This window comes from Lissotriton helveticus, chromosome 4_1 (genome assembly GCF_964261635.1).
Source record: "Lissotriton helveticus chromosome 4_1, aLisHel1.1, whole genome shotgun sequence".
NCBI classification, from domain to species: domain Eukaryota; kingdom Metazoa; phylum Chordata; class Amphibia; order Caudata; family Salamandridae; genus Lissotriton; species Lissotriton helveticus.
This window is the reverse complement of record NC_136063.1, coordinates 21062893-21078686: the sequence shown is the minus strand read 5'-3', so window position 1 is coordinate 21078686 and position 15794 is coordinate 21062893. Positions and strand designations below refer to the sequence as shown.

The 15794-nt window shown below is 47.5% G+C and overlaps 1 protein-coding gene across 1 annotated transcript in view; it reads left to right on the top strand.

Annotated features, from left to right (window-relative positions):
* The window catches only part of LOC144826913 (cytochrome P450 2K1-like), a 190296-nt gene that overhangs the window by 111694 nt on the left and 62808 nt on the right, over nt 1–15794 (top strand). Inside the window, exon 7 of the mRNA XM_078685371.1 lies at nt 15064–15248. Coding sequence (XP_078541497.1) covers nt 15064–15248 — 185 coding nt within the window. The remainder of the gene's footprint in view (nt 1–15063; nt 15249–15794) is intronic.

Here is a 15794-nt window from a genome sequence, read left to right as displayed (position 1 = left end):
CACTTAAGTGTTGAAAATTATTAATGTGGCCAGGTCAGGGAGGACGGTAACTTGGTTTGAACCTGTCCTTCTTGTGTATAATATTGTGAAATATTATTGATGTCACTATTCTAAACTTTTTCTTTATTTCCTTATCACACCTTAACACTCTTCAACACTACTACTCCTTTCTGCACGTTCCCTTCTTGGGGGCAATTTTGCTTACTGCTTAGAATTTTTAATAATTTTTCTATTTGTAAATTATGAGCAATCAATTGACAATGCAATGAATTAAAATTGCTTTCTAGTCTTTTGTCTGTTGCGTTTTTCTGATTTCTCTAGTGAGTATTGAATACTGCTCCAATCTCGTTGAATCAATGACTATGTACTGATTTGTTCTGTGTTCTATTTAAGGTCTAGGGCCATTGTTTTTTCATATCGAATTACGCCCAGGTCCAAGGCCATTTGGGTTACCTCATTATTATAATGGTTAGATGCTACTCGAAGCAGGAACTTAGCAAGCTTCCCATTTATTTGTGGGTCCCTTAGGTTAAAGCATGCAAATACTTCTTGTCTCCGGTTACGTATGCCTCGTTCATTAAAATGAGTTTTTAGGAGGCCTACCCTTTCCTCTTTTAGCTTAATGCAGGAGCCTATTATGTGTTCAATGTCCTCATTTCCGACTCCGCGTAGCCTGCATAAATTCCCGCAATTCTTTCTCAGCCTTGGTGATAGATGTCGTATGGCTGGCAGGATTCCTAACCTGTATTTTAGAAAGTCTTCTTTTGAATTCCTGGAGTACCCCAGTTCATAGAATGCCTGTGACCCAAATTATTTATAGCTGCATAGGGTCATCCATACGTGGCTCCTGTGTGCAAAGGCGGCTTTATCTTCTGTGAGAGAAAGTTTCTTAATAACCTTATTTACGATGTGCTTAAAAGTGCATAGTTGGTATTTCCCATAGCTCAGCTACTCCGGTGATGGCCAGTGATTCCTCCAGGTTTGCTTTAACCGGTGAGGTAAATGTGCTGCACAGTTCCTGCCAGAGCTAGTGATTCAGTGTATTCCTGGCCGAATTCTTGATTTTGTGCCAGCACTTGATGTACGAGCTTCGCCTTGCGAGGAGTTGCTTCGTTAGTCCAAACTAAAGCCAAATCTGTGCAGGCAAGGTGCATGGCTTGAGGTTTAGCATCACCCTGTATGATTTTGCCAAGGTGGTATCCAGCAGTGTAGCGTCCCTGCCTCTCAGTAATTGGCTGCCATAAGTAATTAACGATGGAATTTTTGCTTGCGCAACATGGAGCAATAGTGCAATAGTGAAAATGTTGTTCCAGCCACTTTTGTTTTAAGTTGGCTTAGCGTTGTTGCAGTCACCATCCCTTTCCTCTTGAGGGCCTTAAGCTGGTTCGAGAATTGCCCACCCTTATCAATCATGACAACTAGGTATTTACACTCAGAGCAGTTTGCAATTGCAGTTATTCCAAGAGACCAAAAATGAGACAATTTTTCCCATTATTGTCAGAGTTTTAGTTTTGTCAATGTTAACTTCCAGATAGTTCTCGGCTGCATACCCATTCAGGGTGTTGAGTAGCTGTTGTAGACCTACTTGGGGGTGGCTAGGTAAAACAACATTGTCCACATTATACATGCTGGAAATGGTTTTTCCTCCTATTCTAGGGGCAAGCGCAATGCAAGTAGTGAGGGCTTATGTCAAGTCTGCTCTGTAAAGGTAAAAAAGAGTTGGTGCTAGCACGCACCAACTCTAGTTGTTAGTATGCGCCTCAAAAGTGGGAGCCTTTACCAAGCTTAACCTGTATCCACGTGTTGGAGAGTCAAAAGAGATGCAGGAACCCCCAGAGAGCCAATTTTCTCCAGGGTTTAGCTCGGTTGATATTGTTGAATGCCGCCTTAAAATACCTGAAGCAAAAATTGAGATTTTGTTTGGTTAGTTTTCCTTTTTTGATGAGTAATGACATTGCTAAAAGGTTGGTTGTTGTTAGTCTCTCTAAAGAATCCTGTTTGGCTAGGGCAAATCATATTTTGCTCTGTTGCCATTCATGCAGCTCAGGCAATAAATTCCCTGCAAAGTATTTTGCCTCTACGTCCAGCAATGTGATCAAACTGTAGTTTTTGGGTAGGGTTTTGTCCCCCGCTTTGTAAATTGGTGAGATAATGGAGCCCTTCCATGATGCGGGCAAACACCCAGTCTGTCTAACAGAGCTGAATAGAGGAGCTAGATTTTCTGACCAGTATTCTGGATCTTGTGTAAAAGGAGCGGGTGGAATCCCATTTGGCCTTGGTGCTCCTTCTTTCCTTCCTTTTTGGAGATTTGTTCCCTGATCATGACAGCATCGATTTAAAATGCTTCAACCTCATCAGTCATCACAATTTGAGATGGAGGTGCAGGCTGGTCATCCTTGGGAGTATTTAATCCAGTTACCTGTTGTTGAAATGAAGTTCTTAAAATGATGTCCAAGTGTTTTATGTTTATGTGATATTAAACCTCCCTGTGCCCATTGTAAGAATGTATTTATCATTGCCCAAAATCGGGCACTATTACTTCCTTTTGAATTATGATGGAGTTTGGCCAAAAATTAGTTTTCATTGGATCTTTTAATGTCCCACTTAGTTTTCCTAAGTTCGGCCTCACTCTTGCGGAGCTGTTGGTATAGTTCCTTGCCCCCTGGGAATATTCTTATTGAACTTAGTAATTTAATGCATTTAAAGGTAGACCTCTGTGCACTTATGTCCTTCCCTGCAGCTGTTACGTCATTGGCTAGAAAGTGTTGAACTACAGATGAGTAAGAGTTTGAGAACAATGCCGTGAAGGTTTCCAATATATATGTGAGATGTCCCTTGGGGTGGTTGAGCTCATTTAGTTGTTGTTTTACTGCCAAGAGCACCTTCCTAGAATTTGCTACAGAATTGATTTGTCTGGTAGAGCGTAAATTGAGACTTCCTGAGGCCGATGATCGCTATCCCCTTTGTCTCCTAGGCAATAGCCTATTATGTGTTGGAAAAGTGAGAAAAGTGAGAGAGACAGTAGAGTATAGTCAATTGTGGAGGTCACATGACCCGGGTGAAATGAGGGGGCCGGTGAGGAGTCATCAACAAATCTTCCATTTAACACCCATAGGCCAATGTGCTCCAGGTCTTCTAGCAGCCCTGAGCCACCGTTAGATGTTCTTCTGTGGGCGCTATGAGATTGAGTTGGAATGTTCCAATGAAAGGACTGGGCCTGAATGTCTTCGTTTAGGGTGGTACCTACAATACGATAATTAAAGTCACCTGACAAAATGAAGTTCAGAGTAGTGTGCGTGCTCATCAGTTGATACAGGTGTTCAATTAAAAAATTTTAATCCTGTTTTTTCTGTTTCGGATTTAGGTATATATTTAACAGCAACACCTCCTCCTTTTTACCATTAAGATTTAGTTGAGCCTTTATGGTGTTTACAGCTGGGAGTAGAGAAGGTTATTCCTGCGCACTGTTGATTTTTGTTATTTTGATATAAGTAGCCAGGCCGCCTGATAGATGGTAATAATTACTTTTCCTTATGGAGGGAGTGTGGAAACACGTATATCTCTCTACTTGCAAAGGCTCCTCTTGCCATGTTTCCTGCAATAAAATGATGTCAAAAGATTTTAAATAATCAAGAAATTCAGCGTCTGCAGCCTTGTTGTTTTGCCTCTTAATATTCCAAGAACATATCCTCAGAGATAGTTTATTGGAATGTCCACAATGCCTCATTGATTTTCTCTGTCATTGTTTGTGACTGGATGTGTTAATGGTTCTCGTTTTCCGAAGATGATCAGGGGAAGCTGAGTTGGTAACTAGTGTGCTTATTTCTGTATTCAGCACATGTTCTTTTTGTGGTGACCATCCTCGGGCTCGCCTAAGTACAGACAATGTTTTATTGCTTTTGCGGGTTGTTCCTTCTCTTGCTCTAACAAGCTGAGGGAGTAGGTGTCCTGTATTATAGAACAGTGGATTGTATCCCCCAAGCTTTTAAGGTTTCCTGTTCTTCCAAGACTTTATTTGCGATTTGAATACTCCTCCAGGTGGCTTTAGTGGAGTCCATTCCTTGTGCTTTATCCAACTTTATTAAGTCTATTGAGAGAAGGTCAGTTGAACGTTTACCTTTTAATGTTGGTATTGTACCTAGGAGTTGGAGAATATTCCCTCTGTTCAAGATGTCGAACGGTCCTTTCGATTTGTATTCCGGGGTGAAGATAGAAATGGCAGAGTTCCTAGTTTGGTTAGCTAGAGGAGTTGTTGCAATGTTTGACCCCAAATGATTTTCTCTGGTAAGGTTAGTGGATTGCTGAATCGGTCTAATGGAGATATCAGCAATTAGGGGGTCTTGGTACCTAGGGCCTGTGGGTACTTCTAAGCCACAATCCGAATTTAAGTGTTGTGCTCCAGAGAGGCCCAAATGCCTGATTGTAGTGTTCCATGGCTCATTAAGGGCACCCTGCACTTCATTATAGGCTCTACTTGTGTTATGGTTGATTTGATTTACTTCCCTTGATGCTTTGGTTGAGTCCCCAGTATTCTTGTGTGCAGGCGGCTCGATTTGCAAGGTTGATGTTTTGGTATTGGTGCCCAGTGGAAGTGGCAAAAGTAATATTGAGGTTAAGGCCAGCTCCTGGTGTAGACCGTGGATTTGAGAGGACTCCCTTTCCTCAATTGTTTGTGATGATTGGCTATTTGTGCTATCATCCTGTTTCAGTCTGGCTTAAGTTTTTCTACTACTTTGTGTGTCGGTTTGACCACTGAGTGATGGCCGGACTGCCCCCAAAGATGGTGTTACCACTTGTATCGCATCAATGTTTTCCATAGAATGGGTTTCCTTTGGCTGATTAGACCTTCCTTCAACTTCGGGGACATGTGCTGTAGTTCTTTGTACTTGCGTATGCTGCTGTGATGTTTTTGTTGTAAATAGAGGATAACGTTTTATGAGGCTCTGAGATGATATTTTACTACAACCTTTTCTCCTAAGTTGACAGCGTCGCTTTGTGTTCTGAATCAATGTTTACTCCTTAGATAATAAAGGGGTGCCATTGCAAGGGCTGTCACATGACCAGTGGGGAGGTTATTGCCAGCAATGTTTTGGACAACAAGATCCCTATTTCGTGACTCATTGGGCACTGCTTTGTTTAGATTTGCCCTTGATTTCTCTTTGTTTGGGCCCTTTGGCAGGCCTCTTATAAAAAGAGATACAGTTGATTAAAGTGACGATAATTTGTCAATAATAGGACCACAGGTGCAGTTTAATTTTGCTTCCTGCTGGGCTCTGCTGATTAGAAGGTTTGGTTGACCCAGTTTCTCATCTATCCACCACAAAGAGGGCCAGAGTATCTAATAAGGTCAACTGCAGGTCCATTTTGTCTGACTGGTAGTGTAGCACATCAACAGTTTGTTTGATGCCTGTTTCCCAGTTTTAATTGTGATCCTGAGGTCAAAGTAGAAATTTGAGGGCTTTGACGTGGGATTGAGTTGTTAATCGCTGCTTCTTGATTGTTTTCCTTGTTTAGCACCTTGATTTATGCGAATTCTAACTGTAAGCAGAAGCTGTTTTTCAGGAGTATCCGATGCGGAGGATGCTTTTAGGTCCACCCACTCCTGTGATCCCCAGGGAGGAGAGGGTATCCTGCCAGAGACCCCTGGAAACTGGGGAATACAATGAGGTCTCTTTGAGATTTTTGTTGCTGCCCTGTTTCTCCTTCTAAAGACAGTTGGGCCGACTTGATGGCCTCTCGATGTAATGGCGGGTCGTGAGGGGATTTATGGAGGTCTTTTTGAGACAAGACTTTGTGCTGGTTTTCGGATTTGGGAGAGGGATTTGATTTATGTCCACTTGAACCCTCCTGACCTAATTCTGTGGCCTTACCATTCTTTGCCATAGACTCTTGTAAGAATTGCGCTTCCTTCAACTTATTGAGATCGATTGAGTCAGTTGTAATGTTGCAGGTTTGGGTCGGCAAGTGGCGTGCTCCTCAACACACGTTTCCACCTCCCCCTCTTGAGTGTCAGATGAACTGCTAGTTTTGTGTTTACAGATTTCTTCTGGTGCTAACAGGGGGGCCCCAGGTTGGACCACTAGAGTTCCCACTGTAGCTTGTATCGTAACTGATATAGTCAGTGGTTGTAGGGGGGATAGGGGAGTAATGGTTCTTGAAGGCCCAGAATTATGCCACTGGAGAAAAATATGGACGATGCTGGGTCCTTTAGGAATTGGAATTTTGAGGAGATTTTTGGTTGGTGTGGGTGTGGGTGGTGACTTCCAGGACGCTGCTGTGCTAGGCCACTTATTAGGCTGCTGGGGGTCTCTACTTCCTCAAAAGGCATTATCAAACTCATTGTGCTTTGTTTTGTTTTTCCATTTTGTGTGGCTTTGCGCATGGCGACCACGGGCTGATCCCTTTTCCTACCAGACCTCATGGTTGGAAATACTCCAGGACCTCAGAAGCTGCCGTACATTCTCACACTTGCCCCTTGAGTTGTGTTGAGTGGGAACCCTTCAAGAAACAAGTCTGTCGGTTTCCAGTGGGAGGGCAGCTCATCAATTCAATTGAGCTCAGGTTTAGTTCTTCAAGATTGGGTTTTGATTGTCTTCTCAACAGTTGACAGTTAATATGCTGTTTAAATGCTGTTTGTCCTGACTCCAGCAGCTTTTGCTACTCTTGCCACTGCTGAGCGACTCACAAGCACTGTCTCTGGCCGATTGGCAGATAGACAGGTGGGTGATGACCAACAGCTCCTAGTTCAGATTTTCTGATTTTGGTGAGGTAGGTCTGGCACCCACCAAAAGTTTCACTAATACGTGCGGGGCCTGGCAGTCAGCCAGGGAAGAGGACAAGAGCCAGAGGATGAGGATGAGGGAGGGAGAGGGTGGAGTGCCACGCTCACTCTTACACTACCCACTCACACTCATACTCCCCACCCCCAAGCAGGGTAGGATGACAGTGGGCCCCTGTAGAATGCTGGAAGCTGCGGGGGCCCCAGGCGGCAGACGTAGGGTGGACAGGCAAGTTTATGATGGCCACTCCTCATTGCCCCCCTCGCAACCTTACCACAGTCTCACCATCTCTGTCCACCACTAGCTCGGGTGATTCAGACACCAGACGTCGCAGCCTCAGCCTCAGGGACCAGGGATCGATTCGGCACAGGCTCAGGCTCTAGCCCGAGCTGGACTCATGGATCGGCTAGTGTTCTGCCTCTCCCTGACCCGAGTTCCCTTGTCGATGCCCAACGAGCACCAAGGCACGGAGGCGTAGCCGATGTCAAGATGCCGCAGCAGGGATTTGCAGCAGGTATTTGCGGCAGGTTCCAGCCTCCAAACTGAAACCAGCGGATTCCAATCCACTGCCGAACTGCGGCACGCACGACGCAGCTCCCCAACCGCAGTGCCTCTGCCTCACAGCTCACTGCTCATTCTGCTCACACTGCTCCAGAAGCATCTACTGAGGAGGAATGTTCAAACATAAATAGAAACAAACTGAAATAAAAGCAAATAAAAGTTAGTGCAGAAGACCTCAGCCAGGCATTACTGTTAAAGCCCCCCACAGTTAATTTGGTGCGACCCAAGAGAAGAGCATTTAAAAAGATTTCAAAGGCTGTCCTAGTCTGACAAGGCGGGCTTTAAGACAAGGCGTAGCTTGGTCAATTAGATTGCGGGAATCTTGGTGGGGTGGAGATATTCGGATTTTCCAAACAATCACTCTGGCATATAATAGCAAAATACATACATGAGAAGCAGGGCATGAGTGAGTTTTAGGAATAGTGAGAAGGGTGAGCAGTGCGGATTGTTAGGAGTACTGAAAACACAATATTTTGAAAAATGTATAGGGGAGAGAATGTGTGTGTGCAATTTTTTGGCCTGTGTGTGCATGTAAAAATCCCAAGTGAAATTCTACAGACGCATCACCATACCAAACGGAAGGCCCCTTTACCCAACTATTTACTAAAGAATAATTTTATTAGGGGGGTGTAACCCCACAATCAACACCCCACTGAAGCTATGCCCCTCGCTTTAAGGTTCATTGCAGCCTACAAGGCTCCTGAAACACAGAGATTTGTTTTTGGAAATAGTCCGTTCAACGTATCCTATCTTTTATCTTTGTCTGGTTCTAGTGTCCTTTCATATCAGGTAAGTTGGGGCCACTAACATATGCAGGAAGAAGACACCAGAGCTGTAGAACCTCTGCACTCACTTTTTCCACAGCTCCGGCTTTCAGTGTAGCTACATATCAGTGACAGTGTGATTCACAAGACAAGGGAGGGGAAATACTGCATTATGTTGCTCTGCCATGGCCTCACAGTGGCATTATGCAAAATTATTGGCTTCGCAATATCTAGTCATGGCCTGCCGACTACAGATATTAACTTACCTGTGTCTAAATGAAGGCCCCTAAAGTGTTGGTTGTCCCTGTATGGGGTGGGGGATCCCAGCGATGCATGGGCTGTAGGCTGTAGCCTCAGTGATCAAACCAACAATGGATCATGGGTCCTCCATTGAACAGTGTTTCACAGTAGAAACTGAGTACAATATATTCAGCTTGGTTTGTCAACAACTTAAAATGATTTTACATGTTTTAAGGGCTTTTTTATGTTTATAAATCTGTCTGGGACTCTCAAATAGGTAACAACAAATCAATTTCAGACAAAGTAGAAGTCAGTAAAAATAAACAATTCTTTGAGGTAATGTTGCACTGCTTTGAGGACTGATTTATACATTTTTAGTGTCCAAATTCCTTTGGATTATTCCATAAAACATTGTATTTAACATCTGCAAAGGGTACTGTTTTTATCACACATTACCTGTGCTAGCTATAATTTCATCTAATCTCTTGAGTCCTTGAAGTACGCACACTCACCTACATAAATAATAGTCATATCTGAAAGGTCCTCACTTTAAGCAACTTTATTGGAAGGTGAGGAAATCTATTAATATGTATCTTTTATTTGTCCTATTTTTGTTACCACCGTCTATGCTTTAGTAAAATTAAATGTCTGTCAGAACTCTCATTTGAAGCCATTACTGGTTGTTTTAAATTAAGTTTGAGAAAACATTCACATTTCCACGAATGATCATCCTGTAAAGTGTCTTTCTTATTACATAGTAGAGTGATATTCATGAAAATGAGCTGACAACTTCATCGCGATCATATTCTGCCAACAATGGCCTGCAACTCTTGACTCAACAAGCACTGGGACATGAAAGCTAAGGTGAAATAGTGGTGGCACTTGAGTACTAGGGTGATATAATGGTTTCAGTCGCCTGTCACCCTCAACACTGCCGAACACCTGCACTTCCGGATCCACACTGACCCCAACACCACCCTCAGAGGAACACTCATCTACAGACCACCTGGACACTGAGCTCACTTCAGCAACTCCATCGCCGACCTCTCCAGCACCCACGCACTCGCCTCCATGGACTACATCCTCCTCGGGGACCTGAATTTCCACCTCGAGAACAACAACGACGCTAACTCTGCCACCCTGATCGACAACCTCGCCAACCTTGGCCTCAGACAACTCGTCACCACACCCACCCATGCCGCAGGCCATACGCTGGACCCCATCTTCTCCACAGGAACCCACGTCGCCTTCGACCACACTACCGAAATCCACTCAACCGACCACCACTGCATCCATTTCACCTTCAAGAAACCAACCACGCACCACCGCACCCAACAGCTATCTCGCCGCTGCTGGAGCAAAGTCACCGAAGACCAGCTGATCACCACCCTCGCCTAAAACCCACCCACCGACCCTACCAACCCAGACATCGCAGCCCGCAACCTCAGACAGTGGATCAACGACTGCGCCAACACCCTTGTCCCATTCAAGAAACCCTCCAACTACCATGCCAGCAAGAGAGCCACCTGGTTCACCGATGAGCTGCAGGCCTCAAAACGTGCATGCCGGAAACTGGAGAAGATATGGCTCCACGAACGCACACCGGACAACCACGCAGCCCACAAGGACGCCACCCGCAGACATCACCACCTCATCAGATTAGCCAAAAGATCCTCCTTCAAAAACCACCTGGACAACAATGCACATGACAGCAAAGAGCTCTTCGGCATCGTAAAGGAACTCTCCAACCCCAGCGCCAACGCCAACGACATACCACCCTCACAAGAACTGTGCAACTCACTAGCCTTTTTCTTCCACCGCAAGATCGTTGACATCCATGACAGCTTCAACACCATGACCGTCCCGACTACGCCAGACCCCACCTCTCCTGTGAACACCACCAGCGCCAACCACCTGACCTCCTGGTCCAACGTCAACGACGACGAGACACGCAAGGTCATGAACTCCATCCACTCAGGATCTCCGTCAGACCCATGCCCACACCACGTATTCAACAAAGCATACACACTGCCATCGCACCCCAACTTCGGAAGGTCATCAACATCTCCTTCAAAACAGCGGCATTCCCGGAAAGCTGGAAACACGCCAAAATCAGCGCCCTCCTCAAGAAGCCCAAGGCGGACCCCAAGGACCTCAAGAACTTACTGTCCATCTCCCTGCTCCCGTTCCCGGCGAAGGTCATCGAGAAAATCGTCAACATGCAACTGGCCCGCCACATGGAAGACAACAACATCTTAGACCCATCCCAGTCCAGATTCATACGAAACCACAGGACCGAGACAGCCCTCATCGCCACCACAGATGACATCAGGCACCAACTAGACAACGGCGAAACTTCAGCCCTCATCCTCATGGACCTGTCAGCCGCCTTCGACACGGTCTGCCATCGTACTCTAAAGACACGCCTCCTAGAAGCCGGAATCCAAGAGAAGTCCCTTGACTGGATCACTTCCTTCCTCTCCGACAGAACCCAGAGCGTCTGCCTCCCTCCCTTCCGATCCGAGGCCACCGACATCATCTGCGGAGTCCCAAATGGCTCATCCCTCAGCCCTACGCTGTTCAACGTCTACATGGCCCCCCTCGCACAAGTGGCCCACCAGAATGACCTTGTTGGACTTGTCCCTTCTGGCAGGTTCACCCCTGAACTTTTTGCTTTTTATATGTGACCTGGGGATGGTGATTTTTGGTTTCTGCGCACTTTCACTGTGTCCCAGTGAAAAGTGCGTGCGCACTCTGAGTGCGTGTGGTGAGATAGGCTTGCCCTCCCATAGGGATGCATGGGGAATGTATGTGTCCCTGGTAGTTCCTGATGCGTGGGGTGTGCAGGCTCGAGTCTGGTATGTGCGGACTTGTGTGATTGAATGCTGCACAATGATGCGTGCAGCGTGTTTGTGTCTAATATGGAAGTGCCACTTCTAGAAGTGTGCCTGTCTGTGCAGTGAGTGTGCTGGCGTGTGAATGGCTGAAGCTGGCTGGTGAGCCTGGCTCCAGGAGTCTGGATGGGTCTGCCCCGGTGGTGAGTGTTGAGATTAGCATGTGTGATGTGAGGGAGTGGTGCACCTGGGACCTGAATAGGGCTGGGCTTTCACCACACAATGCTGGCTCCGCCCCCTGTGGTGCGTCTCATGTCCCTAGCCTGGCCAGTGAAAGGAAAGGGTGGTTGAGCACATCACAGTGCTCCAAAACCAGCTGCGACTGTTTTTTCCCCCACCCTACACCCTGAAACAATGGAATTCACTGTATAAAAAGGGGCTGTGTCCCCTTACAAAATGTTCTTGTTTCCAACTCGAATCTGCCAGGGGTGTGCTGCTGCTTGGGCCCAGGGGAAGGCTTGCCTCCCTGGGCCCTGCCCAGCCCCTGGACTGCTGATGTCCTGGACCCCTGAAGGACTTTGTTGCTTTCTTTTGGGACCCTAGCACCTGGTAGCGCTTTATTTTGCCTAGCGCTTGGGAGCGCTTGTTGTTCTCAGCCGGTGCCCACCCGGCATTTGCCCCACTTAATTGCCAACTTGTCCCCTGGCAGGTGCCCACCCCACCAGGGACCGTGCCGCTATTTCTTTTTGACCCCCAGCGAGTGCCCACCTCACTTTATTACTTATTTTGAGGGAGTCTACCCCTCGTGATATCCCCGAGTTCGCCGCCGCTGGCCCGGGACCCCTCGTGACGTCCTCCCGGGGCCACGCTGGGATTGGCTGCCGGCCCGGGATACCTCCATGACGTCTTTCCCCGGGCCGCGCCGTGATTGGCTGCCGGCCCGAGGAGATCCCCAAGTCCCCCCCCGCCGCGGAGCGAGACGAAGCAGGAAGCGGCGGGAGCCTACTCCGCGCTCCTGCATTGCCCCAAATGAACACGCCGTCCCCCCCGGGGCTTCCAAGAGCGAGGGAGAGCCCCGGAGAGCGAGAGGAGGCCGCGACGAAGCAGAGACCAGCCGCGTCAGGAGTCCCGGTGAGTGGGGCTTCGTTGTTGTAGCAGAGGGGGGGCGTCGGGGCACATTGCCGGTGCCCGCCCCCCCAGTATGCTCTCTCCGTGTGAGGGCTCCGGGGGCATGCTTGCATAGAGCCCGAGAGGCTCAGGGGGGCAGTCCTTGATCTCGAGTCCCCAGAGGAGGGACTCCAACGAAGCCCCCATATTGTTTCCGAGCCCACGAGATGCTCAAGGCGCCATTTGTTCTTAGAGCCCCGAGAGGCTCAAAGCGCTACATCTGTTTTCCGAGCCCATGAGAGGCTCAAGGCTCCATTTGTTCTTAGAGCCCCGAGAGGTTCAAAGCGCTACATCTGTTTTCCGAGCCCATGAGAGGCTTAAGGCGCCATTTGTCTCGAGTCCCCAAAGGGGGGGGGACTCCACCTGTCAGGGGGCCACTTGTTTGCTCGGAGCCCACGAGGTGCTCAAGAAGGCCCCATTGGTTTAGAGCCCAGAGAGGCTCAGGGGGCACCTTTCCTAGTTGGTAGAGTGGCCCCAGAAGGCAGCGGGCCGCTCCCACCTGGCCCCACATTGTGTTAGAGCCACGAGGGCTCCAGGGGCATACCTTGTTCAGAGCCACGGAGGATCTAGGGGGCATTTCCTTTGCTCAGAGCCTGTGCGGCTCCCACGTTGGCCCCATCATTGTTGCTACAGATGCCCAGCACTTAGTGGGCAGCTGCTACGTTTAGGCCCCTGACATTTGGGACAGTCACTGGTGGTGGCCTAATGTGATTTCTGCGAATTGTTCTTTGCTGCACCTCTGAATGTGTTTTGATGCATCATGTGCCTTGTTCTTACACCGCTGAATGTATGTTTATGCATCATGTGTTTCTCCTGCACCTCTGAATGTGTTTTGATGCATAATGTGCCTTATTCTTACACCGCTGAATGTATGTTTATGCATCATGTGTTTCTCCTGCACCTCTGAATGTGTTTTGATGCATCATGTGCCTTGTTATTACACCGCTGAAAGTTTTATGCATCATGTGTCTTTCCTACACCTCTGAATGTTCTATGCATCATATGTGAAGCTTCTGATTGTTATATGTTCTAAGTGCTAGTTCCACTAAGTGCATATTCCTGACAGTGGTGCCTGTGGCCCTGTCCTGTACATAATCCCCTGTAAATTCTGCCCGTGCCTGTTGGCACATTGTAAAGTATGTGTTTCTATCTAATGTGTTTTGCAATACAAAGGCTATTTTTGCATATACCTTGTGTGGAGTTCCTTTTGTGGGGGGCCTTGGATGTTGTTGCTGGTGGGTGCGTGCGCAAATGCTTTACACATCCCCTCTGAGATAATCCTGACTGCTCGTGTCAAGCTTACAAGAGGGTGAGCAGGGGTTGTCTTGGCGGGTGACTTCCTTACCCTGACTTAGGAATGGTGGTTTCTGCCTGGCTCTGGCGCAAGCCTTAGCCAACCAGATATCCCATTTCTAACAGACCTCAACATCATCTCCTATGCCGACGACACCCAGCTCATCCTCTCCCTCACCAGGACCCCCACACCGCCAAAACCAACCTCCACGAGGGAATGAAGGCCGTCGCCGACTGGATGAGGAGAAGCCGTCTGAAACTGAACTCGGACAAGATGGAGGTACTCATCCTCGGACCCACCCCCTCAGCCTGGGACGACTCCTGGTGGCTGACCACACTGGGAACAGAACCGACACCCACTGACCATGCACGCAACCTGGGATTCATCCTCGACTCCTCCCTCTCCATGTCTAAACAGGTCAGCGCCATCTCCTCCTCCTGCTACAACACCCTCCGCGTGCTCCGCAGGATCTACAAGTGGATCCCGACCGAAACAAGAAGAACGGTGACACAGGTCCTGGTCAGCAGCAGACTGGACTATGGCAACGCACTCTACGCAGGAATCCCAGCCAAACACCTACGACAACTACAACGCATCCAAAACGCCTCCGCCCGACTGATCGTCAACATCCCCCACCGCAGCCACATCACCCCCCACCTGAGAGACCTACACTGGCTCCCCGTCGGCAAGAGGATCACCTTCAAGCTCCTCACCCATGCACACAAAGCAATCCACAACGCCGGATCAGCCTGCCTTAACAGCAGACTCAGCTTCTACACCCCCACCCGCCAGCTCCGCTCCACCAGCCTCACCCTCGCCGCTGTCCCGCGCATCCAACGAACAACCTCCAGCGGCAGATCCTACCTCGCTGCCAAGACCTGGAACACCCTCCCTACCCACCTACGGCAGACCCAGGACCTACTCGCCTTCAGAAGACTCCTTAAGACCTGGCTCTTTTTGAGCAGTAGCGGCACCCCCTCCCCTCAGCGCCTTGAGACCCTCGCAGGTAAGTAGCGCACTTTACAAGTACTCTGATTGATTGATTGATTGATTGATTGATTGATTGATTGATTGATTTGAGCAACAAAATGTTGCAGCACCATGAGTTTCTCTATTCTTTATTACATCTGGCTATAGATTGTGTTTCTCGTTAAGCCAGCAAGAAAGGCACTCTGGTAGATCCTGAGTTACACTGCTTTTGAGCATATAGAAAATGGAAAGAAAACAACACTTGATTATACAAATTGTGTTTATGTCTCTATTGTTCACCCATTGAGTGATTGTATCATTTTAAAATCTGAAATTTGAAACATTTGTATCCTTTTGTTCCGTAATATGTACTATAAAAATACAGACATTAATTCAATATGAAATAGTATTCAAATTAATGGACAGATTACAAATGTGTTGTTGCATTTGCTCAGGAAAGGTCCAAGTAGAGATTGAAGGAGTGATAGGCTCAGGACAGCCGAATATTGGACATCGGAAGCTTATGCCGTACACAGATGCAGTGATCCATGAGGTTCAGAGATTTGGCAACATTCTGCCTTTAAGCTTGGCCCGGGAGACAACGGTGGATATCAATTTCAAAGGCTATTTCATACCAAAGGTGCGATTGATTTTAACATTTTCTGAAGTATATATACATGACCTTTTTACTTCCTCCATATTTGTAAGAGTAAATGGATAATAAAACCAGCTATCTTGCACGCTTGAAAGAGCAGTGTCCTATAGGTATGAGTGGCAGGTCAATTGGATGTGGAAAAACAGGAATTACCATGAAGGGGTACTTGTGAGTGTATGTAATTGAGATTGTGTGACTGTTGTATCTCAGATTTGTGCAAAAACAACAATTGATGGACAGAATACAGAACAATGTCATACATTCACCCCAGTACAGAGATCTGGGCCTAAATCCATCGTTTTTTTTGCACTCCACACCACCCCACTTCAGACATGGCTATATGCAAACCAGCTCTGACCCTGTGCCTCATGGGAACAGTCCAGTCCGAACTGCCAAGCCATGTCTTTCCTGGACCGGAATCAAGCATCCAAGGACCGGTTTATGGCTATCAGTCTTCATCAGCCAGGATAGCTTGGCTCCAGTGGTGTGGAGAGCATGGGACTCACGTGTGAGCATATCCTTCCCACTCGG